General features: G+C 54.2%; 1 protein-coding gene across 1 annotated transcript in view; it reads left to right on the top strand.

Moving 5' to 3' along the window:
- The first annotated feature begins 361 nt into the window (after nt 1-361).
- Nucleotides 362-25,188, top strand: part of CCDC33 (coiled-coil domain containing 33) — a 96,734-nt gene continuing 71,907 nt past the window's right edge. Inside the window, exons 1-2 of the mRNA XM_012475930.3 lie at nt 362-382; nt 7,774-7,937. Of these exons, the coding sequence (XP_012331353.2) occupies nt 362-382; nt 7,774-7,937 (185 nt within the window). The remainder of the gene's footprint in view (nt 383-7,773; nt 7,938-25,188) is intronic.

The following is a 25,188-nucleotide window of genomic DNA, read 5'->3' on the forward strand; positions in this document are numbered from 1 at the left end:
GTAGTCCCAGCTACTCAAGGCTGAGGCAGGAGAACCACTTGAACCCGGGAGGCAGAAGTTGCAGTGAGCTGAGATCGCGCCACCGCACTCCAGCCTGGGCAACAGAGCAAGACTCCGTCTCAAAAAATAACAGTAATAATAATAATGAACACCCATTAACTAACCCAAAGGTTTAGAATGTATTATCTTACCCTCTTCTCTCCCTCATCCTCCCACCTGCCCTCCATATTGTCTGCTACCCGTAAAGACTCCAAGATGCCCAGGCCAGCTGTCCGGGCAGGACTGATGCCTGATCACCCACTGATACCAGGTATGGTCCCAAGATTGTTAAACAAGACCAGATATCCCTGCCCTCAAGAGGATGGGATGGAAAAACAGAAAGGTGAGGCCAAGGACATGGGCCATGCACCTGCATGAATCCGTCCCTCCTTCCAAGGCCCTCCTTTAAAGTTGTGCGCCTTAATCATGACAAAGCTTCCCTTCTCTGGGTCTCAGTTTTCACAGCTGTGAAATGGTCCCTGTGGCTGTCCCAGGTTAGCTGCGCTATACTCTTGCGCCCCGGGGGAGCTGGAATGCAGGGTGCTTGCAGATGTTGTCCATGCTGACCATCCGTACCTGGTGGTTCCTGCCCTCCCATTGCTGGGCTCACATAGTCTCTGAGAGCCCACTGAGATGGTTCATTACCCCCGTCCAATCGCTTCCAGGATATTTCCAGGCTGCTGCCTTGGCAGCCCTGATGCCCCTACTGCCCCCATGCTTCGTAGCCCTGGCCTTGATTTTCCAGGGCCTAGGCCCCTGCCCTGGAACACAGATGCTTGGGTCTCTGGAGAGAAGGGATTTTTGTGGGTTTTGTTCATTTCTGTATCCCCAGCACTCAGCACAGTGCCTGGCACATAGCGGGTGCTTAATAAAAAGCTGTGGCCCAGCAGCAGGGCTCTGCCAGGAAGGGACTAGCATCTCAGTGCGATGAGATGCTAACAGTTCAACGCAAGAGAGCCCTTCCTTCCTCACTGGCAAGGCTGAGCCCCTGCCCTAGATGGTGTCACTCACCCACAGGGACGGCAGAAGGAGCTGAGACTAAAGGCACACAGGTACTTGCAAACCGGGAAAACCCTCTTTGTGGTTACACTCAGGTTGAATAAGCCGCATAGGTGGGGGTGCCCAGGCCCTAGTGTGATTTCCACTTTATCCCTCTGGATTTTGATGTCTCTGGCTCCTGACATTCTCTGCCCACAGCTGGCCCCTCCTCAGACTCCACCCTCCCTATCAAGCTTCTTTCTGTAATGCCACACACTCAGGACCAGGCACCAGGTTGACCTGGCACCCTAAGTGCCAGCTGGTCCCCACATGACCTATGGAGCTGGATTGGGGATCCAGGGAGTCCTGAGGAGGAGCCAAGCTTGCTTTGATTGGTAGCTTTGAGAAGCACTTTTGATAGCTGGACAGAATCGCCTGTAAGGTTGCCCATCACTGCCGGCGTAGTGGCTCACGCGTGTAATCCCAGAACTGTGGGGATTCCGAGCCAGGAGTTTGAGACCAGCCTGGCCAACATAGTGAAACCCTGTCTCTACTACAAATACAAAAATTAGCAGGATGTGGTGGCACACAGTTGTAATCCCAGTTTCTCGGGAGGCTGAGGCAGAGGAATTGCTTGAACCCGGGAGGCGGAGGTTGCAGTGAGCTGAGATCTCGCCACTGCACTCCAGCCTGGGCAACAGAGTGAGACTCTGTCTCAAAAATAAAAATAAAAAAATGACATTCATCATGTATATATAATATATATTCATGTTTCTTCTTTTGTGACTCCCCAGTTCATATTTTCTTAATTGAGGTGATGTTTGTAGGTTTCAGTGCTCTTTGTATACTGGGGATATTAATCCTTTTTGTATATATATATAGCAAACATTTTCTCCTTTTTTTCTTTTCTTTGTATTGCAGGGCATTTCGGACCATTGTAGAAGCTGGTATAGATTTTTTTAAATGTAATCAAGCCCCCACTTTTTTAATGATTTCTAACTTTTGTGTCATCTTTGGGAAAGCTTCTCTGCTCCAAATACCACAATTCCTCTTGCTGCCACCAATGGATGCTCAGGTTATGAGTTCCAGGGAGTATCCACTGTGGAGCAGAGAAGGGAGCCACATCCGAGGAGGCATGGTTAGAGCATGCAGAGACAGCGGGAGTGTGGGTCACACCGACCCTGCTTCTGGTTCCAGCCCTGGCCCCAGCAGCTAAGCTGTGTGCTTTCATGCAGAGGGTTTGCTTTCTCTGAGTGTGCTTCCTCACCTGTAAAACAGCTTTCCCCTGGCCACGGGAACTCCCAGGAAAGTTTAGATGCTGAAACTGAAAGGAACCTGGGGGACCATTTTTAACTGAAAGTCCTGTGAAACTGCTATGAAATAGCCCCACTGCAGTCAAATAACTTGCCCACATGACAGATCCGGGCAGCCAGGCACCCTGTCTCCCAGCCCAGCCCCTCTCCAGCTGGTGTGGGTTTTCAGACGCAGGGCCCTTCTAGAAGGTGGAACTGGGCTTAGCTCCTCAGGCCTCCCAGACTGCTGGAGGAGAGGGGCGGCAAGGGAGGAGGGCGGAAGAGTTTGTCTCTTTCCATCTCTATCGCTGCCAGAACCAAGTTAAGCCCCCACCTCACCCTCAGGAGCTGAATTCAAGGGCCATTAACTCCTTCCCATTGTTTCTGCCTCCTCCTCCCACCCCTGCCCCTCCCCCCGGCGCTCAGATTCAAAAATGCCCTGTGATGGGCAGTCCTAGTTCCCCTGGAACACCTGCTGGCTAATCCTGGCCTACTGAGGGCAAGGCCACCTGTCTGGTTGGGTAAGGGCACTGGAGTTAGCAGCTTCTGATCTGGGGGACGTGTATTCTCACCTCCTGATTAGTCTTCTTGCTAGGCGAGGACCACAGCCTGCACCAGGCAAGCCGAGGGAAGGGAGGGAGCAAGGCACAGGGATGACAGTTCTGGAGTGAGACTCAGGGGTTAGCGGTCCAGGCAAAGAGAACAGCTGGGGCAGAGGCAGGGAAGGAGGAGGGAGCTTGGCGGGTGTGAGAAACAGCCAGGAGGCCAGTGTGGCTGGAGCGGCATGACCCATAGGGCCCTATGGGACAAGGTGAGGTCAGCTTTCTGGGTCAACTCCTGGAGAGCACCACAGGAACGTTACCAGGCCCAGTGGAGTAGCTGAGAGTGCTGAGCTTTGGAATCAGGCAGGCTTCGGTGTCCACAGCCCAGTCTCTCATCCACTGGCTGTGTGGCCTTGGGCAACTAAACTGGCCAAACCCCTGCCTGGAAAAGCTGCCTGCTGATCTCTGCACCCTAGCAGTGTTGGGTCAGTTAACCGAGAGTGAGCCTGAGAAGCTGACGATGAGCATCCACCTCTGCTCCCCGCCAAGAGGAGACATGAGTTTCCTCCCCAGAGCTCACCATGCCCCTACAGATGGGTTTGTGCTGCCTGAGACTTACAGGGGGATTTCCCCATCACCCCCAGTTCACTCCCCCTTGTGTAACCCGGTATGTGCATTTTCTGTTCTCTCATAAATCCTCCAGTGCAGGCCGGGGTAAAAGATGGGTTGAAGACGTTGGTTCTGATGCAAGAGGTCTCTAGGGAAGTGGGCAGATTCCCATCCAGACGTGGGAGGGTTGGCTGCCCTGGGCCACCATCCCCGTCCTGGCATCACCCTTGGCCCCAGGCCTCCCTGGCCCTGGGCCCAGCCTACCCAGCGGGCACATGCCTGCAGGCCTCACCAGGAGGCGCCAGCCTGGCAGCTGGCCTCATGCCCAGAACTGAAGCATGAGCAGTTCTTGCCAAACTTCCTGCAAGCGTTTTTCCCAGAAGGGAAGGCTGTCCCCGACAGGGAGGCACAGAGGAGGTAGAGGAGGAGCCAGTGCGACTCCTGGCCGGGTCTGCAGGTGCCTAGTTGGGCTCTGGGGCTGCCAGGGAGTCAGTGAGAGCCTTGGACAATGGTCATGCTCCTGGGCCCTCACTTGTGTGACCCTAGGGAGCTCATGACTCCTAGGCCCTGTGACAGGGCCTGTACCCTCATAGCAAAAAAGGGAATCCATCGAGGAACATTAATCACCCCTCCCAGCTCACTGCAGGAACTTCAGGCACAGTGACCACAGAAAGGCTAAATCACAAACCATTCCAGGCATTCCCATCGGCCAGGTGGGAAAATCAAGGCTCAGAGAGGTGGGGCAGAGAGGTGGGGCCAGAGCTGAGCGGAAACCTAGGTCTTTCCTTTCTCCCTCCCTCCCTCCCTCCTTCTTTCCTTCCTTCTTTCCTTCCTTCTTTCCTTCCTCCCTCTCTCCCTCCCTCCCTCCTTCTTTCCTTCCTTCCTTCCTTCCTTCCTTCCTTCCTTCATTCCTTTCTTCTTTTTTTTTGATGGAGCCTCAGTCTATCACTCAGGCTGGAGTGCAATCTCAGCTCACTGCAACCTCTGCCTCCCGGTTGAAGTGATTCTTCTGCCTCAGCGTCCCGAGTAGCTGGGATTATAAGCTCGTGCCACCACACCCGGTTTACTTTTGTTTTTTTGATAGAGACGGGGTTTCACCATCTTGGCCAAGCTGGTCTCGAACTCCCAGCCTCAAGTGATCCACCTGCCTCGGCCTCCCAAAGTGCTGGGATTACAGGCATGAGCCACCACGCCAAGCCGAGCTGAAACCTAGGTCTTTTGCCCCGGGGCTGCCAGCCTTGCTCCTGGGCCACTAAATCAGGAGAGCAAGTCTTTGGGGAAGTGAGGGGTCATGGTGGTGGGCAGTGAGGGTGGATATGGGAGGAAGCTGCGTACCTAGGAGGGCAAGGAGCGGCACTCTGGCTGCACCCCATCCCTCACCTCCAGGCAGGGGCACCTTCCCCTCCTCTGGGAGGAGCAGGTGGAGGAGGGGCAACCTTCTTCAACACCTCTGCAGATGGTGACAGGCTCTGCTGGGTCCTGGAGGAGGGTAGGGGTGGCCTCCTCAGTCAGAGGAAGGAGTAGGGGTCTCTTTGCAGGACTGGCACTTCTGATCTGGGGGGCATGTATTCTCACCTCCTAATTAGTCATCTTGCTAGGCAAGGACCACAGCCTGCACCAGGCAGGCTGAGGGATGACAGTTCTGGGGCGACACCCAGGGAGGAGCGGTCCAGGCTGAGAGAACAGCTGGGGCAGAGGCCGGGAGGGAGGAGGGAACTTGGTGGGTATGAAAAACAGCCGGGAGGTCAGTGTGGCTGGAGCGGAGTGACCCACAGGGCTCCACGGGACAAGATGAGGTCAGCTTTCTGGGACAGCTCCTGGAGGGCCCCACGGGCCATTGCAAGGCTCTGAAAGAAGCAGCAGGCTACTCCAGGGTTCTGAGCAGAGGAGAGAGAGGGTCCAGACCAATCTGTAAAGGCTCACTCTTGCCGCTGTGTGAGATCAGATGGGGTGGAGGGAGAGCTGGAGAGGAAACGGAGAAAGCCGTCAGAGGCGAGTCGGGACATGCGGGTGTCTGGGAGGGACCTGAGTGCTGACCCAGGGATGCTGAGAAGGGGTCAGAGTCCAGAAATGGTTTGAAGGCAGAGCTGACAGGATCTGCTGAGGAACTGCATAAGGGATGTAAGAGGGAGAGAGCGAAGAATCAGGAAGGATTCCAAGATGTGGCGCTTGAAAAACTAGAACAACAGATCACCATTAACTCATTAAGGAGTTGGGGCAGACAGCAGGAGGAGGGGTTTGAAGAGGAGGCAAGAGCTTGTTCACTTTGAGAGGCCAGTAGACCCCCCCAGGGGAGCTGTTGGGGGGGGTGTGGCTCCGATTTGTGGGCACCCCACACTGTCATGAGAAATGGATGAAATAACGTCCCTAAAACTCCTCAGGGCAGGGCAGAGCCTCAGGCACTGTCCCCTTCTCTTATCCTCCGCCTGAGGCTTCCAGGAGCCAGCAGGGGTGGTGTGGTGCCCAGGACCCCCAGGCTCAAGGTAGGAGCAGAGCAGGTTCCAGATAGGCCAGTCCAAGCCCTCATCTCCCCTCTGGCGAAACTGACGCTCAGAGCACAGCTGGCTTTGGTAGCCGGTGTGGTGAGAGGCAGAGCTGGTTTAAACCTGCTCTCCTGACCCTCAGGGCTCCTCAGGAGCTAGCCCATTCTGAGCCAGGGACCCAGCCTGCCGGGGCTGCCATCAAAACCAAAGTCCATCCAGGGCCCAGGTCCTTGCTTCTGTCTGGGCCTCAATCACCCCTCTGTGTAATAGGACATTGTTAACCCCACCCACCAAGGCCTGCCCTGGAATGCAGGGTCTGACAGGCTGAGCTTGCCAAAGATGTGGGACAGCCCCCTGGTGGCCCCTCAGGGCTCCACCACCACCCTGAGAGGTCATTGCTCATCTCCCAGGACCAGGAGTGCCCCTCTATGGCCCCTCACATCAGCTGGAGGGACAAAGGGTAGGGAGACCTATCGAAGGAGGCCTAGCGAGGATTAATCTGGGTCAGATTAACTGGGAGTGGAGAGTCAGCCAGCCGGCCAGTGGAGGACCAGGGCCAGGGAGGATGAGGACGCCCCTGAGCCACAGCAGCCCCACGGCCACACCCCTCCCCACCCCACAGCGTTTATGTCCCCAGCGCTGCCATCTCCCCCGAGTCCCCACTGCTTCCCCGGTCAAACTGAGCCACCTCTGGGCCTCGGAAAACTCTGCCCCTTCCTGCTTGCTCCTTCACTCCAGTTTCTGCTCCTGGCCTCTCCTCCCTGACTCCACTCCTGCAGATTCTCCCAACCCTTTAAGGCCTCCTCCTCTCTGCCGCCTTCCCTGACTGCCTCAGCCAGCCAGGGCTCTGTCTCCTCTCAGCAACTCATCACAATGGTCCTTTGGGCCATGGAGCCACGAGTTACTGAGCTGCTGTGTCCCCGCATGGGGCAACTGGCGCAGGAGGCCCCGGCATGGGCAGGCACCTCCTCCTCCCCAGTCCACAAATTTCTCTGGGTAGAAGACAGGTGGGGCATCTGGGACAGACACATGTATTCACCTCCATGTAATGCCCGGAGTGCCCCCGAGGCGTGGAGAAGCTTTGTAAGCTGTAAAGTGCTGTGCACAGGAGGGACCTGAGGTGATGGGTGGGCTGAGGCGAGGTTACGGGACAGACTGAAGAAGGTGGCCCATTGCTAGGACTGAAAAAGCAGGTGGGATTTAGGAATTACAGACGAGGGCACTTGCGAAAGCCAAGGCTTAGAAGTGGGACCGGACTTGAAAGGTGAGGTGGCCTGTCTCATCCTGGATCCAGGCCTCGGGGAGAGGCTGAGAGGCACTGAAAGATGTGGGATGCGGACAGAGGTACGGAGAAAATGGGGCCAAGCGACTGCCTTGCAGAGTGGGTGGAGGGGTGACAGAGGGAGGCAGGCACTTGATGGGAGCTGTGAGGGGGGCTAGATGTTAGAGGGTGGCAGTGAAGGGAGGTGCTGCAGCAGAAGAGGCCACTCAGGGCCAGGCACAGTGACTCACGCCTGTGATCCCAGCAATTTGGGAGGCCAAGGCCGACGGATCACCTGAGGTCAGGAGTTCAAGACCAGCCTGGTCAACATGGTGAAACCCTGTCTCTACTAAAAATACAAAAATTAGCAGGATGTGGTGGCACATGGCTGTAATTCCAGTTACTGGGGAGGCTGAGGCAGGACAATCGCTTGGACTCGGCAGACAGAGGCTGCAGTGAGCCGAGATGGCACCACTGCACTCCAGCCTGGGTGACAGAGCGAGACTCTGTTTAAAAAAAAAAAAGAAAAAGTAAAAAAACAGGCCACTCATCCTTGGATCTCCCCACAGAACACTGAAGGCCCAGAGGAGCCCCTGGTCGCCTCCCAGAGCATGGAACCGGAGATCGGTCACCTGTCTCCCTCTAACAAGGAGACCATCATGGTCACCCTCCATGGGGCTACCAACCTGCCTGCCTGCAAGGATGGCTCCGAGCCGTGGCCCTATGTGGTGGTGTAAGTAGCTGGGTGAGAGTGGGGGCAGGGGATGGGTTGGGGCTGTGAGCAGAAACAGGGGGACAGCTATTTGGAATATGAGCACCCAAAAGCCCAGGACAGGGACTGTCAGAGAGGAAGAGCCAAGTATGACTCACAGAGGCGCTGTGGGCACTGCCTGGCATATCCGCCGCTGCATGGGAAGCTGCTCACTGGGGCTGGGCAAGGCCGGGTGCCAAGGATCCAGAGCGTCACCCCCCACCCCACACCAGCTGGGCAGGGATTGGCCACAGCTCAGCTCCAGTGGGGCAGGGCCCTCTCATGCAGAGGCCTGGGCTGGGCTCATGGGGGTGATGGTCAGATTGGGGAAGGGGAAGATTTGGGGCCTGCCTCTTCTGACTTCTGGGTGCCCCACCCCATCATGCCCAACCCTGGGGTAGGGTCCTCATAACCACCCTCCCCTCCCCTCCTTCTCCACTCACTTCTATCAGGGGGACTCCCTTAGTTCTGGGCCTTTAATGCACCCCACACGCATCCTCCAGCCAGATGCTGTCAGGGTACACACTTCCCCAGCCTGGTGCCAAGGCCTGACACGCCACATCTATGCCCACCTCACGGGTCTCACTTCTTCCAGACAGGCACCAAGGGCAACACAGTCTCCATTCAGCCAGCCTTCGCTGGGGTCACCGGACGTCTGCTCAATCTTTACTATAAAGCACCCTCCAAGGAGCATGTGGCCCCTAGATCTCTACAGACAGGCGGTGGGAGCCGCGGTGGCGTCCCACCAAGCCACCCTATACTTCCCCAACCCCACCAATGCCAGCACCATTCAGTTCCTGCCAAGAGTCCGTTGCCCACATTTCTTTTAGGGAAGTGCCTGCCTGCTCCAGCCCTCTTACCAATGCCTGCTGAAATCTTCCCTTGAAAGCCTCCTCCTCCAGGCAGCCACCAGAGTTGAGCTCTCCCTCCTCTGGTGCTCCAAGCAGAGGTGACCCTGGTTTGAAGTACTTTATATCAATATGGTTTATGCGCTCCTCTGGAGCTCCCTGAGGACGGATCTCCTCCATTTCCCCCAACAATGCACCCAACATAGGCCTGAGCCCAAACTTAGGGGCCAAGGAGTGACTGAGGCCAACAGCTGGTTACTATGACAAGTCCGGCTCCCTCCAGTTCCCCGCGGTGAGACCAACAGGTGAAACACTTGCCTCGAAAGCCCCATTTGTGCCAGCCCAGCTCCTTGGCGCTCCCTCCCCCAACTCCATTTCCTTGGTGAGGGAAGGGCAGGTGGAGGGAGCAGGCTTAGCAGGGAGGCTGGTTTCTAGCGGGGCAGCCAGCCTTCTCCGCTCAGCTATTTCCATAAACCAATTATCGCCGATCATCTCGGGAGATTGAGGCCCTGCCTGTCACCAATCCAGCCTGGGCGGCGGGGCGGGGAGCTGGGTGGCCGCGTGGCTCCTAGGCAGGCACCGCGACCCGCGCCATCACCCGGTTGCCATAGGAACGCGAGGCTGGCGCCTAGGCGACCTGAGCCTGGGTGGGGGTGCAGAGAGTGGGGCACACCCCGAGTCCGCCTGCGCCCTCCCAGTGGCTGCGGCACGTGGGGCGAGAGAGAGGGTAGGGACGGAGAACGCGGGGAAGGAGGAGGAGAGACCAGGTCGTCACACCCCTCCCCAGCTGGGAGCAGCTCCGGGCCTGGCTGCAGCCTGCCTCCCAGGGCTCCAGACAGGCGGAGCTGCCACCAACTCGAGGTGGTGCTAATGAGATGCAAATGAAAGGAGAAGGAAGGGCTTCTGAGAATGAAGGCCCAGCTGTCGGGACCTGAAGTGGGCTTTCAGTGGTCGCCCCCAGCCCCAAGCAGGAACCCCAGAGGGAGAATCCAGACCCTCAGAGACCATAGACCCTGGAAAGAGTTTTCTATCCCTGCACATCTAATTCCAAATACACAGGTAACAAAGCATAAAATAGGCATAAGAAAGTTCACTGAAGTTTTTGTTTTGTTCATGATGAGTATTTCAAAGCTTTTAAAAAATATGTATTTATTTGTAAAGACTTAAATGTAAGACCTGCAACTGTGAAACCCCTACAAGGAAACAGAGGGGAAAGTCTCCTTTACATTGATCTTGGCAATTAATCTTTGGCTATGACACCGGAAGTACAGGCAGCAGAGGCAAAAATAGTGCGACTGCATCAAACTAGAAAGTTTGCAAAGGGAATAATCCGCAAGATGAAAGGCAACCTATGGTATGGGAGAAAATATTTGCAAACCATGTATCTGATAGGAGTTAATATGTGAGGAATTCATACAACTCAATAGCAAAAAAACAAATAACCCAATTTAAACATGAGGAAAAGGCCGGGCATGGTGGCTCAATCCCAACACTTTGGTAGGCCAAGTTGAGTGGATCACCTGAGGTCGGGAGTTTGAGACCAGCCTGACCAACATGGAGAAACCCCATCTCTACTGAAAATACAAAATTAGCCGGGAGTGGTGGCGCATGCCTGTAATCCCAACTACTTGGGAAACTGAGGCAGGAGACTCACTTGAACTTGGGAGTCGGAGGTTGCGGTGAGCCAAGATCACACCACTGCAATCCAGCCTGCACAACGAGAGCAAACGCCTAAAAAAAAAAAAAAAAAAAAAAAGAGAGGGAGAGAAAGACCTGAATAGACATTTTTCCAACAAAGAAATACAAATAGCCAACAGGCATGTGAAAACGTGCACATCACTAATCATCAGGGAAACACAGATCAAAGCCACAGTGAGATACCACCTCACACCTGTTAGGATGGCGGTTCTCAAAACACAAGAGATGAGTGTCGGTGAAGGTGTGGAGAAAAGAGCAGCCTTGTACACTGTTGGTGGGACTGTGCAGTAAAATGGTGCAGCCATTATGGAAAACAGTACGGAGGTTCCTCAAAAAATTGAAAATAAAACTATCATACGATCCAGCAGTCTCACTACTGGTCATATACCCAAAGGAAACAAAATCAGTATCTTGAAAAGATATCTGGCCGGGCGCAGTGGCTCACGCCTGTAATCCCAGCACTTTGGGAGGCTGAGGCAGGAGGATCACAAGCTCAGGAGTTCGAGACCAGCCTGGCCAATACAGTGAAACCCTGTCTGTACTAAAAATACAAAAATTAGCTGGGCGTGGTGGCAGGCGCCTGTAGCCCCAGCTACTCAGGAGGCTGAGGCAGGAGAATTACTTGAACCTGGGAGGCAGAGGTTGCAGTGAGCCGGGATCACACCAGTACACTCCAGCCTGGGTGACAGAGGGAGACTCTGTCCAAAAAAAAGAAAGAAAGAGAAAGGAAGGAAGGAAGGAAGGAAAAGAAAGGATATCTGGGTCGGGTGCAGTGGCTTATGCCTGTAATCTCAGCACTTTGGGAGGCTGAGGCAGGTGGATCACTTAAGGTCAAGAGTATCCCTATATTCATTGCAGAATTATTCACAGTAGCCAAGATATAGGATCAACCTAAGTGTCTGTTGATGAATGAATGGATAAAGAAAATGTCATACACACACACACACACACACACACGTCCTATACATGTATTTGTATATACTTATGTCATATACACACACACAAAATTATATATTGTATACACATATATCCACATATATACAACACATACACAATGGAGTATTATTCAGCCATAAAAGGGGGGATATCCTGCCATTTGTGACAATGCAGATAAGCCTGGAGAAGTTATGCTAAGTGAAATAAGCCAGACACAGAAAGATAAATACTGCATAATCTCACTTAATGGAATCTAAGTTGAACTCATGGATGCAGAGTGTAGCATGGTGGCTGTCAGGGGCTGGGGATGAGAGAATTTAGGAAATATTGCTCCAAGGGTACAAACTCTCAGTTTTGGGATGAGTAATTCTGGGGATCTCATATGCAGCAGGTAACTTTAGTTAATGATACTATATTGTGGCTGGGCACAGTGGCTCACGCCCATAATCCCAGCACTTTGAGAGGCCAAGGTGGGCAGATCATCTGAGGTCAGGAGTTTGAGAGCAGCTTGGCCACCATGGTGAAACCCCATCTCTACTAAAAATACAGAAATTAGCCGGCCGTGGTGGCGGGTGCCTGTAATCCCAGCTAATTGGGAGGCTGAGGCAGGAGAATCACTTGAACCTGGGAGTCGGAGTTTGCAGTGAGCCGAGATTGCGCCACTGTACTCTAGCCTGGGCGACAGAGTGAGACTCCGTCTGAAAAAAAAAGATACTATATTGTATATTTGCAATGTGCTAAGAGTAGATTTTGTTTTCACCACATACACAAAAGGTAACTATGTGAAGTGATGGATGTGGTAATTCACTTGACCATGCCAAGCACTGCGGGAAGCCCGTATATATAATTTTACATTCTTTCCAAGCATTTTTTCTCATCTTTTTGCTGCCAGTTTTCCGGTCCCCTGAGCTTAGTCTCCTGGCTTGCTTTCCTGCCCTCTGCCACCCCATCTCCTCTCACCTGAGGTTGGCAATGGGGATCCTGAGGATCTCTGTCTCAACCTGGGTCCTGACCTTCTCTCTGGGTTTGTTGCATCCCCCGTGGGAAGGACCACAGTTGCAGGGTGCGGGGCTGGGGGGCGCAGTGAAGCACAGACCTGGGAGTGCTCCAGAGCTGTTCACTCATTCATCCACTTAGTGGGGAGCTGGAGAGCTTTCAGGCCCAAAGATGGTGCTTCTCATGTTTGGGACATGGCCACTTCACCCTATATGTAGGCACCAGGTTGGGCCCATCTAGCAATAGGCACATCCTCCAGCCAAAACTATTCCGGACCAGCAGGCCCACTTGGCTCGCCTTGTGGGTCAGCCTCTCTTCAGCTAAGCTGCTGTTCTGCTTCCAATCTGACCCCACTTGACCGAAATAGCTTCTCTATTCACCAGTGACCACCATGTCTGATCCTGCATCCAACGGCATCCCATCTTCTGTGGTCTCTCAGATGAAGGAAATAATGTATACATCATCCATTTCCAAAACAAAGCGCCTTAAATCGGCTTAGGTCAGCAAGCTACAGAAGAAACAGGATATGCTAGCTCCTGCTTGGAGAGCCAAGGCCTGCTTGTCAGTCCCACCCACCCCCTTAGTTGCCCTAACCCGAAGCAAAGTTTAGTCTAAAATGAAAGTTTACTAGCCTGCAAAATAGCTCGTTTTGTCTGTTCTTATCAGCCTGCCCAGCTACTTAGGTGGTAAGTCAAAAACTTGAATAGCCCCTGAGCTAACTAGGATTGCAATGCATTGTGGGCTACAAAAAAAGAAAAAAAAAAAAAAAAAAAAAAAACTTAAAGCCCTACCTAATGATCTGGGAAAATTGTGACCTCACAGTACTCAACCTATGAGGAACCAGCGGGGAGACCTGTGCACTAGGGGAAATTGCTCATTGAAACTGCACTGGATGTGCCTGCCTATCAGACACACGATCTTGCAAGACTGTCATTAAAAGTCTCACTTTTGTGACGGAGTGAGACTCTGTCAAAAAAAAAAAGTCTCACTTTTGCTGTTCTCTGGGTCTTTGAGTCCATTCTTTGGGTTTGGACGGGTGAGTTAGTTTCTCACGCAGGGCCATCAGCCCCTCGTGACCACTCACTGTGGTTGAAGCCCTTTCTCCGCTTCCACATTACCCCACTCTCCCACTCTCCCCTGTGGCCATCCTCTTTATCTCCTCTGCCTGGCCTTACATGTCGACCTGCCTCAGGTTTCTGCCCTATGAGGCTCTTCCTTCTCCAGCCAGTACTCTCTCCGTGTGATCCCACCCTATCCTGGTGTCACGTTCTCCCCCGATCGGATCTGTAACCAAGTCATGTCCGTGTCTACCCATCTGTTGGCTTCAGCGGCTTCTCTCAGCCAGCTCCACCACCGACTTAGGCCCACCGCGCTATTTCTCCAGCTGCTCTTGGTTCCTCAACTCTTGCTCCCTGAAGACCCCTTCAAAGGCAGCTTATCCATTTGGTACTGTGGTGCCATCGTACCCAAGGAACCCAGTAGCTTCCTATTGTTCCCAGAGTTAAGAGGATTCCAGGACCAGCACAGCTGAGTCTTTGCTGATCCCTTCCAGCTCCCCAGCAGCAGGACCTCCACCTCCCTCTCCGCTCCAGCCACACTGGACATCTCTCAGTTCTCTGAGCAAACCTGTTGCCTCTCACCCTAGGGTGAATTGCACACTCCCTCCCCAAAAGCATTCTCCCTTCCCCTCTTCCGATCTCAGCTCAGTCGTCACCTCCTCAAGGAAGTCTCACTGATCTCCCAGATGAAGCCAAATCCTCCCTCATTGCGTGTCTCCATGCGACTCTGTAGCAGCATGTGTGCTCCTGCACTCTGTGTGATTATACACTGACTCTTTGTCATGGCCCCCACCTCCCGCCTCCATGGTGCCCCACTGGTTCCATGGACAACCACCAGGTCTGCTTTGCTCACCATTATATTTCTCTCATGAAACACAGTATCTGGAACATAGGAATCAGTCAATAAATAATCGTCTAAGGAATCTGGCCCTGTTTCTAGCTTGCTGTATGACTGTGGGAAAGTTGCTTTGTCTTTTTTTTTTTTTTTTTTTTTGAGATGGACGTTTCAGTTTCGCTTTTGTTGCCCAGGCTGGAGTGCAATGGCACAATCTCGTCTCACCGCAACCTCCGCCTCCCAGGTTCAAGTGATTTTCCTGCCTCAGCCTCCCGAGTAGCTGGGATTACAGGCATGTGCCATCACACCTGACTAATTTTTTGTATTTTTAGTACAGACAGAGTTTCTCCATGTTGCTGAGGCTGGTCTCAAACTCCCGACCTCAGGTGATCCACCCACCTCAGCCTCCCAAAGTGCTGGGATTACAGGCGTGAGCTGCCTCACCTGGCCCGGTTACTTTGTATGAATACTTGCAAACATTCATACAATATTCATACTTTGTATGAATGCCTGGCCCTGTTACTTTCAATGCCTGAAAACCTCACCTGGGAACCTGTCTCAAAGGGCTAGAGAGATGGTGGTGCCAGTGTGAGATGCGGCAGGTCTAAAACTCTACAGGGGGACGGGGGAGTCCCGAGCAGGCTTACAGTGGCATTTGAGATCTATCAGAAGAAAGCCACAGGACAGTGGAAAGAATCCAGACTGGGTTCAGGAAGACCTAGCATCAGGCCCGCTGCCCCTGACTCCCTATGCGACCTCAGGCCGGTCCTTGCCTTCTCTGAGCCTCAGTCTTCCCATGACCAGGATGTAAGCTTTGGCCTCCCTGCTGCTGCAGGCCTGCCTGGCTGGCTTGTGTTCTGGCCTGGGAAACAATCTCAGTTCTTCAGAGGCAACAAGAGTCCCAGCTCTGCCACCCGAGATAGATTCCATGCCCTGGTCTACTGGGCCAGTCCTCAGGCCCAGGGTGTCCCAGGCTCTGGGACTTGCACCGTGCCCAGCACCTGTCACCCAGCCTGGCACAGAGAGACCTGCCAGTCAGAGCACAGCAGGGACCAGGAAGGCAGTGGCACTGACTGGCAGGGGATGCCCCAGTGGGCAGGATGAGATGTGGGAAAAGGGCCAGCCAGGAGACAGCCTGTGGGGTTCTGACCCCTGGCCAAAGTCTGCATGGCAGGGCTGCCAACATTGGCAGCTGCTTCTTTGGCTGCCTGCTGCCCAGAGCTAATGAGTGGGGACAGAGCCAGGACTCGAAGGCGAAGGCACTGCTTCCTCTGTGCATGTGGGGCAGGCTTGGGGCGGCAAGGGGGAGGAGGCACAGATCAGGGCCAGCTAGAGTCATACTCAGAGCATCCTTGGTTTTCTTAGATAAGCCTGAGAGCCCTGACCCTGGCCCTGGCCCTGGATGGAGCTTGACCTTGATCATGGACTGAGCCCAGCCCTGACCCTGGCCACAGACTGAGCTCTGACTCTGGTGACTCACTGAAGAAGGTGTTGAAAGTGGGACAGTTGTTTGAAATCCTGGTAAGAGGGGGGTTAGAGAAGGTTGCAGTTATCAAATACCCACCATGTCCCTGGCAAATAAGCTAGGAGTGTGTTGTGTGTTTCATAGTTTAATTGCCGCCCAGCCCTATGAGCGAGGTACAGTATAACCATTATACCTCATTTTACAGATGAGGTTCCTGAGGCTCAGAGCGTTTCCACGACTTACCCAAGGTCATAGAAGTACTTAGTACCCAAGAGAGGATGCAGGATCCAGGATTTCAAAATCCAAAAGCTCCCTCCACCTCTTTCTCTGCCTTGATCTCTCATGCGCTGGTTGCCCGTCTTGGAAGAGGGGCTGTTGGCACAGGACGCTAACCCAGACTTCCAGAGAAGGTGTAGTAACTAGTGCGGAGGCCCCTCCTGGGATCTGGAGTTCTCCTTCCTCCCTGTCTGGCTGGGGGCCTTTGGCCAAGGGCCCCTGAAGGCAGGGATCTGGGCAGAGGCCCAAAATGACTCACAGGTGACCCATGGCTCGTCTCAACAGCCAGAGGGCTGGGCTCAGCTCAGCAAAAATAACAATAACATGGTGATAGTGATCATAGGACAGTCCCAGGAACAAAGCAGCCCCCACTTGCTGATTATCCCCACTCGAAGCTCACTGGGAGCTTGGCTGTGTACACCCTCTGGTTCTAACAGTGCAGCCCTGGAAAAGGGCTGCATTATTCCCATGTGACAGTGAAGGAGGCCAAGGCCCAGGGGAGAACATGGATGTGTCTGAGGTCACGTGGCTGGCCAGTGGGAGTGGAGCAGATGAAGATGACGATTCCCATCTGGCCGCTGGCTCCTGCGGAGGCCAAGGCTCCTTCTCTCCCAGCAGATGCTTATGGGAAAAGGGATGAGGGTGGGGAGCAGGCCCGGAGTGAGGCAGGCCTGCGAGCCCGGGTCTACATCTTCCCTGCAGGGCCCATGCACCATGGTTTGATTTTCCACCCACACCTGCCACCCATGACATCAGTTCCTGGAGACTCAGAACCTCGGAATTTTTGTTCAGTGAGAACCTCTCTATGTCCTAGAGTTATAAACACAGCTGGTGTCAGTGGTTGAAGGGTGGTTGGCCTGAGACCCACCCCAGCCAGACTGAAGCCACAGGATTCTCTCCAGATGTTCCCCCATCTCTGCCACCTGGGATCCCTGAGGTGTTCTCATGCCTGAAGCCCTCATTCAGACTCAAGAAGCATGAGTTCTCCCTGACAAGCTTCTTCAAAGCCCACAGAACAGCCTCAGAGGGCAATGCTTACTTAAAAGCAAGCGTTCGTGGGGAGATTTGGGGCCATGAGGCAGGCCAGAGGGGGCCTTCCCAGGGTCCTCATTGTATCCTGTAATGCTGTCTCCTCTGCTTACTCCTGAGCACAGGCAGAGCTGCTGACAGGACTCCTCCTCGCTCCCTGGCCATCATGAGCAGCCAGGAGGCTTGGTGCTCCCTCCAGGCTTTGTCCAGCTTCCCTCTGCCCTAGCCTGGTCCCTGTGGGTCCCAGGGTCACATGCCACAGGGTCACATGCCTGGCCCCTGTGGGTCCCAAGGTCACATGGTCTAGCTTCTAGTGGAGTGAGGGAGGCCATCGAGCAGGGGCTGGGGCTCTGGGCACCAATTTAGCTCCTCCTCCCCCTGTGTGCTCCCTGATTCTGTCAACCCTCCCTGTACACACTAAGTTTCCAGCAGAAGGAGCTGCCCTGGAATCCCATTGATGTCCTCATCCTTGCTCCTCCTCTGAGGCTCCACTGTCCATCCAGAAATCTGTGAGATACCAAGCACCATGGTCAGGGAGGAGCTGAGCTCAGAGGTGCTTAAGGGATATGCCACACAGTCAGCAGCAGTGGAGCCAGGAGCCAGGACTCAAAGTCAGTGTCTTCAGGGCCAAGCCAGTTATGCAAATCTGAAGTTCATGGCGTGTGATGCCATAGAGAGCGGAAACGACTGTGGCAAACTGGAGCACACCTGGCTCATTCAGAGGAGCAGCCCCAGTCCCTCCCACCGATCTCTACATGGAAGAACGAGGGCATGGGTTGTCAACCCTCTCCATTTTTATTTATTTTTAATTATTAGTATTTTTTTGTGTGTAGAGATGGGGTCTCACTACGTTGCCCAGGCTGGTTCAAACTCCCGGCCTCAAGTGATCCTCCCACCTTGGCCTCACAAAGTGCTGAGATTACAGGGAGTGGCCCCAGACCTCAGAACTTGGACTGAACACCACACAAGTTAGGAGGGGAATGAGAATCAGAATGACTTGGGAATCAGAAGAGTCCGGTGATTTCACGTGTGTGTGTGTGTGTGTGTGTGTGTGTGTGTGTGTGTGTGTGTGTGTTTTGAGACGGAGTCTTCCTCTATTGCCCAGGCTGGAGTGCAGTGGCGCAATCTCGGCTCACTGCAACCTCTGCCTCCTGGGTTCAAGCAATTCTCCTGCCTCAGTCTCTGAAGCAGCTGGGACTACAGGCGCCCACAACCACACCCGGCTAGGGTTTTTTGTATTTTTAGTAGAGACAGGGTTTCACCATATTGGCCAGGCTGGTCTCGAACACCTGACCTCGTGATCTGCCCGCCTCAGCCTCCCAAAGTACTGGGATTACAGGTGTGAGCCACCAAGCCTGGCCAAGTCCAGTAATTTCTGTGGGGTCAGGAAGTTTGACTTAATGTCTGGCCCACGTTCCTCCTGCCCTAAGGCTGCATACATGAGAAAGGGGCTACTCAGAAGAGTGGCTGTTCAGAGCCACTGAGCTACTGAGAGGATCTTGCGTCCTGGCAAGGCCTGCCACGTTCTCATCCAGGTCCACACCTTCCAAGGGGACTGTCATTGCATCCCCATAGGACTGTGATGTTGACTGGCAGGTCCACCCTCCTCCCATGGCCTAAGAAGATGGCTCCCAGGGCCCCTCACATGCTATGCCACAGGACAGGCCACAGGACAGCCACTCCAAAGGCTGACAGACAGTGCAGACAGCGGCCCTTCCTGGCCCTGCATCACCTCCAGACTCAAAAAGAGCAAAAATGTATCTCTGAAAAACAAGGAAATCCCCTTCCCAGAAGAGGGTAGAAGGTGCGACAATGCCCAGCACACCGGGACTTGAGCCTGACTTTGCGCTATCACAAAGCTCTGTGGGCTGTGGATTTTTCCTTGTCTGCCATGGGTGGAAATGTGGCTTGCCCACTGTTAGGTGCGTCGCTCGTGTAAAGAGACCACCAGGCAGGCTTTGTGTGAGCAACATGGCTGTTTATTCACCTGGGTGCCAGCAGGCTGAGTCTGAAAAGAGAGTCAGTGGAGGGCGGTGGGATAGGAGTTGGTGTTTTTTTTTGAGACAGAGTTTTGCTCTTGTTGCCCAGGCTGGATGCAGTGGCCCAATTTCAGCTCACTGCAACCTCTGCCTCCCAGGTTCAAGTGATTCTCCTGCCTCAGCCTCCTGAGTAGCTGGGATTACAGGCATGCGCCACCACACCGGACTAATTATGTATTTTTAGTAGAGACAGGTTTTCACCATGTTGGTCAGGCTGACCTCAGATGATCCGCCCACCTCAGCCTCCCAAAGTGCTGGGATTACAGGCGTGAGCTATCACCTCCAGCAGGAGTTGGTGTTATAGGTTGGGGCAAGTGGTCAGTTAAAGGTGGTAATCTATTTTAGGGAGGGAAAGGGCATCACGGAATGCATGGTCACAAGGGTAGGGGTTATTTATTACAAACGGACATGGTCATAAGGGTGGGGGTTATCAGTTGCAAGCAGAGGGAAGAGTGAGGTAGAGGGGGGTCTTGAGAAACCCACTGTCCAGTGGGGAAGCTTTGCAAGGCTGAGCAGGAACAATGGATGCAGGGTGCAGGGGAGAGCAATTAGTTGAGGCAGGAACAAGTTGCTTCACTTCTTTCTGTGGCCACGTGGTTACTTGTGGTTACTTCAGACTTTCTGGCTCCTGGGGACCATCCAGAGGTGTCTGAGCGGGTCACCTAGGCTATAATGGCCAGGCTTGGACTTGGAGGCCTGATACCCACACTTTCAGATGAAATGTGAGTAGGGGTGGGGTGGGACAGCAGCATCCTTGCTGGAAGGAAGATCTTTGCCTTTGCTAGAGTGCTCCTCGGAGTTTCTGGGGAGGCGCCCTTTCTTTTTCCCAGGGCAGCCCCCACGCCCTGCAGGCAAGGGCAGGGAAGGAGCCGGGCTCTCATGGAAGCGGGAGCTCCTGGCCTCCAGTTGACGCCCTCCTTGCTCCAGAGTCAGTTATTCTGTAAACTGAGGCCCACCTGCAGTGTTGTAGTGCCATCAGCAATTAGTGATGCTTCATTAGAGTCCAATTAATAAATGAAATCCAGGATAAGAGGCCCTCGAGTAGCTGAGAATAACAGCCCCGCTCATGCCATAAGTGGCAGCCTCCCGGGGCTCAAAACCCCCAAGGACCTGATGCCCTGCCTTCAGCATGGGACTGGGGGAGGCGGCAGCATGGACTGGGGGTCTTATTGACAGGCTGTTGTCTGGAGAAGCAGGGGTGAGGAGAGAAGGGAGCTTCAGCACTGACTCCCTGGCTCAGATCTCAGCTCCTCCTTTGAGGAGTCCCTGGGCACAACTCCCCGCCCAGCAATTCCAGAGGAGGTCGGCCAAGGCCAGAGGTGTGAGAACCAGGCTCTTGCCTCCTGCCTGCCTGGCCTCAGAGGACACTGCTTATGGCCATGGCCAAAAGGGGCCTTGAGAGGGACTTAGTCAGGGGAGAACCACAGCCTCCCTCTCCTGACTCCCCCAACCCATGCTCCCAAGCCAGCACGTGGATCAGTCAGACAGCGCCTCTCAAGCCTCACATTCTCTCTTCCAAGTGGGAAGATCCTCCATCTATCTGCTCAAGCCCTGACTCCTCCAGGTTTAGGGTCAGAAACACAGAAACCCAGCCTTTGGCCACCCCATTCAGATGACTGTCTCTGCAGAAGCCAACTGTTCACCTCCTCCACCTTCCAGGGATGGAGGCAGGCCTAGCCTATGGCCTGGGAGTCTGGCTGCCTCTTGGACTTATGGAGGGAGGAGGAGGCAGGCCTCCCTGGCTCAGAAGCTGGCATGGAGGAAGCAGGTAGAGGGGAATTGCCCTACCTTCTCAGGAAAGATGGAGGCCCCACCATGACATCCGACAGCTGGCCTGGAGGACTGCCGGTTCCCTCACTTCCCTCTCGGTTTCCCAGGTGAGCCAGCAATGGGCTGTGATAGACCAGGTCAAAGGGGCTTAAGACCTCCTAGTCCACCATCTTGGCTCACTGCAACCTCCGCCTCCCACGTTCAAGCGATTCTCCTGCCTCAGCCTCCTGAGTAACTGGGATCACAAGCGCGTGCCACCATGCCCGGCTAATGTTTTGTATTTTTGGTAGAAACGGGGTTTCACCGTGTTAACCAGGCTAGTCTTAAACTCCTGACCTCAGTTGATCCACCCACCTCCGCCTCCCAAAGTGCTGTTATTACAGGCATGAGCCACGGTGCCCAGCCAAGATCTGCTCTTTATCCATCCTTCTCAGTGCCTGCCTGACAGCTTCCCTCCCAAGAGGCTTCTGGGAACATCCCTCTAGTCTTTTAGGATTTATGAGCCTGCCCAGCCAAAACCCCAGCAGCCACAGCAGACCTGAGTCGGGGCCCTCCTCTTTCCTTTGCTCTCCTGGAGGCAGTCCTGGGATTGGCACTCAAAACAAGCCAGGCCACCTGTGCCCTGCCTTCTGAAGCTCTGCCCAGGAGAAGGCCAGGCCTTGACTAGTGTTCCTGCTTTGAGGCTTTGAGGGGAGCCAGAGGCCAAGAGGACAGGCAGGGCAGGTGGGGCAGGTGGGCTCAGGTGTGAAGAGAAGACCCCGGAGGCAGCTTGAGGGCTGGCAGGTTAGAGGGTGGGTACAGCATGGTACTCACACCTCTCTGGGCAACTTTTGAGCACGTATACATGTGTGTATGCATGTGTGTGTGCATGCATTTGTGTGCGTGTGTGTGCGTGTGTGTGTGTGCGTGTGCATGCATGTGTGTGCATGTGTGCGTGCATGTGCGTGTGTTTGTGCGTGCATGTGCATGCGTGTGTGCGTGCGTGCATGTGTGTGCGTGTGCGTGCGTGCATGCATGTACGTGCGTGTGCGTGGTGTGTGTGGATGTGTGTGTGTATCCCCTGGGGTGAGGGAGAAAGTGGCTCATGAGCACTCTTGCTTTCTCTCCATCAAGTCCCGTGCTTTTCCCGTGCTCACTTTTTCCTCTCACAGCTGCAGCCCCCAGGAACCAGATGACACATTTTCCTTAGTCGTGACCTTGCAGAAGGAAAGCAAAGTCCTGTTCCCTTCCACTCACAGCTGTGCTTGGGCCTGGCCCCCTTACCCCCTGCTGGGGTGGGAACCCCAGAAATGCCTGGCTAGGGACTGGAGTTTGTGAAAGACACACACACACTTCCAGTAGCCTGTTACCATCTCCTGTTATAGATGAAGAAAATAAGGTACCTGGCAGGTCGGCCAGGTTGAAGGTGGTTTACATTTTCCTGCAGGTTGGTCTCAGGGCTGCTGCACTGCACCTCTAAACCCAATTCCAGTCCTATCCTGGCATGGCTGCCCAGGTTGTGGCTGGATTAAATCTGGCCCTGAGACAGCAGACATCACACATTAGCTCCTCCTGGCCCTGAATGTCTGGAGCTAGCAGGTCCAAACCAACAGGGCAGGTCTTTGCGGGGACAGGGAGGAAGGTCTCTCCCTGCAGAGAGCCTGTGGAGAGGCCTAGGGAGGCGGGTCTTGGAGAGGTCTCCTGGGCTCTAAGACTGCATTGGGAGCCCCGAGGGAACCTGGGGATCTAGAACTCAGGCACGTGCCCATCTGCGGGGTGCAGAATGGGGGCTGAGAGCAGGGAGAGAGCTGGTCCCCTGCTCCTATTCTGTGAAGAATCAGAAGCCCTTCTTGCTCTCCAGATTCTAGAATAGCATCAGGGCTGGGAGGAGTCAGCTGTGCCAGGAAAAGCCATTACCCTGACAGCCCCCCTCCACCTGCTAAAAGCCTCCCCGTTCCCCTGGGGCCTCCCCCTCCCACCCAGTTGCTTTATCTGTGCTCACCTAGCCCTGACGACCTTCCTTGTATTAGATGGGATGGGGAGGTGGGGAAAATAGTTGCTTAACTGTTTCTATGCCGGAGGGAAGTCAGCACCTGCTCCCTTGCCTTGCCCCGTGGCCCTTCCCCACCTCCTTGCACCTGGGAATTCCTCCTGCCAGCCTCCCAGGAACTTGCAGGGGTTGGGGGGATACGAGGATAGAAGACAGGCTGCCAAGTATGGGGCATGGGGTACAACCTGAGTCATGCCACTCTGCTGCCTGTGACCTCACATCTTCAGTCGTGTCTTCTCTGTGCACACAGAGCTACATGAAGATCCCTGGGAATCCCCCAGGAATGTGCCCGTGCAGGTGCAGGTTTGTATCCAGCTCTGGGGTTGACATTTGGGTGCAGAAGGATTGACTCCCTCCTGCCACACCCTCGGCACTTCCATCCTGCTTCTGTTTCTGTGCAGGTCCCTGAGGAGGGAGGCTGTGAGGCCTCATTGTGCACTAACTATATATATGTAAGTAGCAGATCGGGTGGCTGGGTAGCACAGGGAGGCTGCTCAGAGCCTGAGGTCTCTGACTTTGCTGGGGCAGCTGTCAGGAGCGGGAGCTGGGGCACAGAGTGTTGTAGGAAATGCTTAGATTGCACCCCTCGGTCAAGCCTGGCCACAGAACTGGAGGGAAAAAGGGACCTAAGGGTAGAGGGAGCAAACTGATCATCCCTGCCAGGCTTCTGCCCCTCCTCTCCAGCCTGGCAGCCTCCCACACCCTCCTTTGCAGGCGTGAGGAGCACATTCTGCAAGGCCTGCAGAGGTGATGTGTATGGATGGACGCTCATCTGAGAAGGACTCTGGCTCTCTGAGAGATGCCCCTTCTCACTCCAGCTTGTACTCAGCGCCTACCTCCTTCCCCTTCATGCTGCCATCAGGCAGGTCCTCTTAAGAAAACACCCAGGCTGCAGTAGTGCAGACTGTAGTCCCAGCTACTCAGGAGGCTGAGGTAGGAGAATTGCTTGAACCCAGGAGGCAGAGGTTGCGGTGAGCCGAGATCGCACCATTGCACTCCAGCCTGGGTAACAAGAACGAAACTCCGTCTCAAAAAAAAAAAAAAAAAAAGAAAGAAAGAAGGAAAATGCCCAGGCTGTTTTGTATCACAAACAAGGGCATCACTGGGGCTTCCTGGGTGCCGGGAGCTGAACATGCTTTCTTTCTGGTCCTTATAACCACTCTCTGAGGCGGGTGCTATTGAAAAAGGAGGAACTTAGATGCAGGAGGGGTGATCCCGCCAGGATAAACGCGGACTCCAAATCCAGCTCTGAGTCACTCCCGAGCTCGTGCTCTTTCCAGGATCCCGCATCTTGGCCAGAGCAGCCAGACATCCCCCATTGTAGTCCCAAAGTTGGGGACATGATGGGGAGAAATCATGCCAGGGCAAAGGGGCTGGTCGCAGGAGGGTCAGTGAGGCTAAGATCTCCAATGCTATGGGGTAATAACAAGGAATTACATTTATATTTTAATAGTTTAAGGTACTAAGAATTATTAACACTTTCTTAGTACTTAGCAATGTGCCAAGCACTACACATATTCATTCGTTTCATTCCCACTGCTGCCCTGCAGGCACCATTACCATCTCGTTTTATAGATGAAGAAAGTAAGGCACCACACATTCTGTACCTTGCCCAGTGTCACACGGCTGGTAGTGGGTAGAGCTGGGATTTGGAACCCACAATGCCTGGCTGCAGGGTCTCTGTTACAATCACTGTGTCATACTGCCTCTCAGTCGAAGCAGAGCGGGAGTCCTCAGTTGACCCCTGGAGTTGGGAGATGGAACCCACTGGAGCGTGGTTACCCACAGGAGCAGGACTCTGAGGAGTGGAGGCAAGGAGCCAGGTTACAGCATCACTTAAATCTAAAGGACAGAGGGAGCGTGAGGGCCAGGGGGCTCCAGAGGGCTTCCTGGAGGAGAGGAACAAGCTGGGCTGGGGAGAACCACGTTGGTGTTGCGAATGCACAGAGCAGATGGTATCTCAGCTAACTGGCCTGCCCCACTCTCCCTTTGGGGGCCTTGCGGGTGGAACAAGTGCTGGTGGGGATGACATCTTTGCTTCCATCCTGGGGTACCGTTTGTGCACCTTGCCTCCCCGCTACAAGGGGTGTGGTGTGGTTCCCCCTGCTACAGGACCTCTGGGATGACTCCTCAGCCCGTGACTGCTGCAGTTAATGGATCAGCACTGTGGATGGCCCTGGCCTAGTAACCTCTTCTACAGGAGAAGTATTCACTCTCTCCTGAGCCGTTTAACGGCTCTACATTTCAGATACCT

This window comes from Aotus nancymaae, unplaced genomic scaffold (assembly GCF_030222135.1).
Source record: "Aotus nancymaae isolate 86718 unplaced genomic scaffold, 86718_ANA_hifiasm-v0.15.2.pri h1tg000003l, whole genome shotgun sequence".
In the NCBI taxonomy this organism is placed as follows: domain Eukaryota; kingdom Metazoa; phylum Chordata; class Mammalia; order Primates; family Aotidae; genus Aotus; species Aotus nancymaae.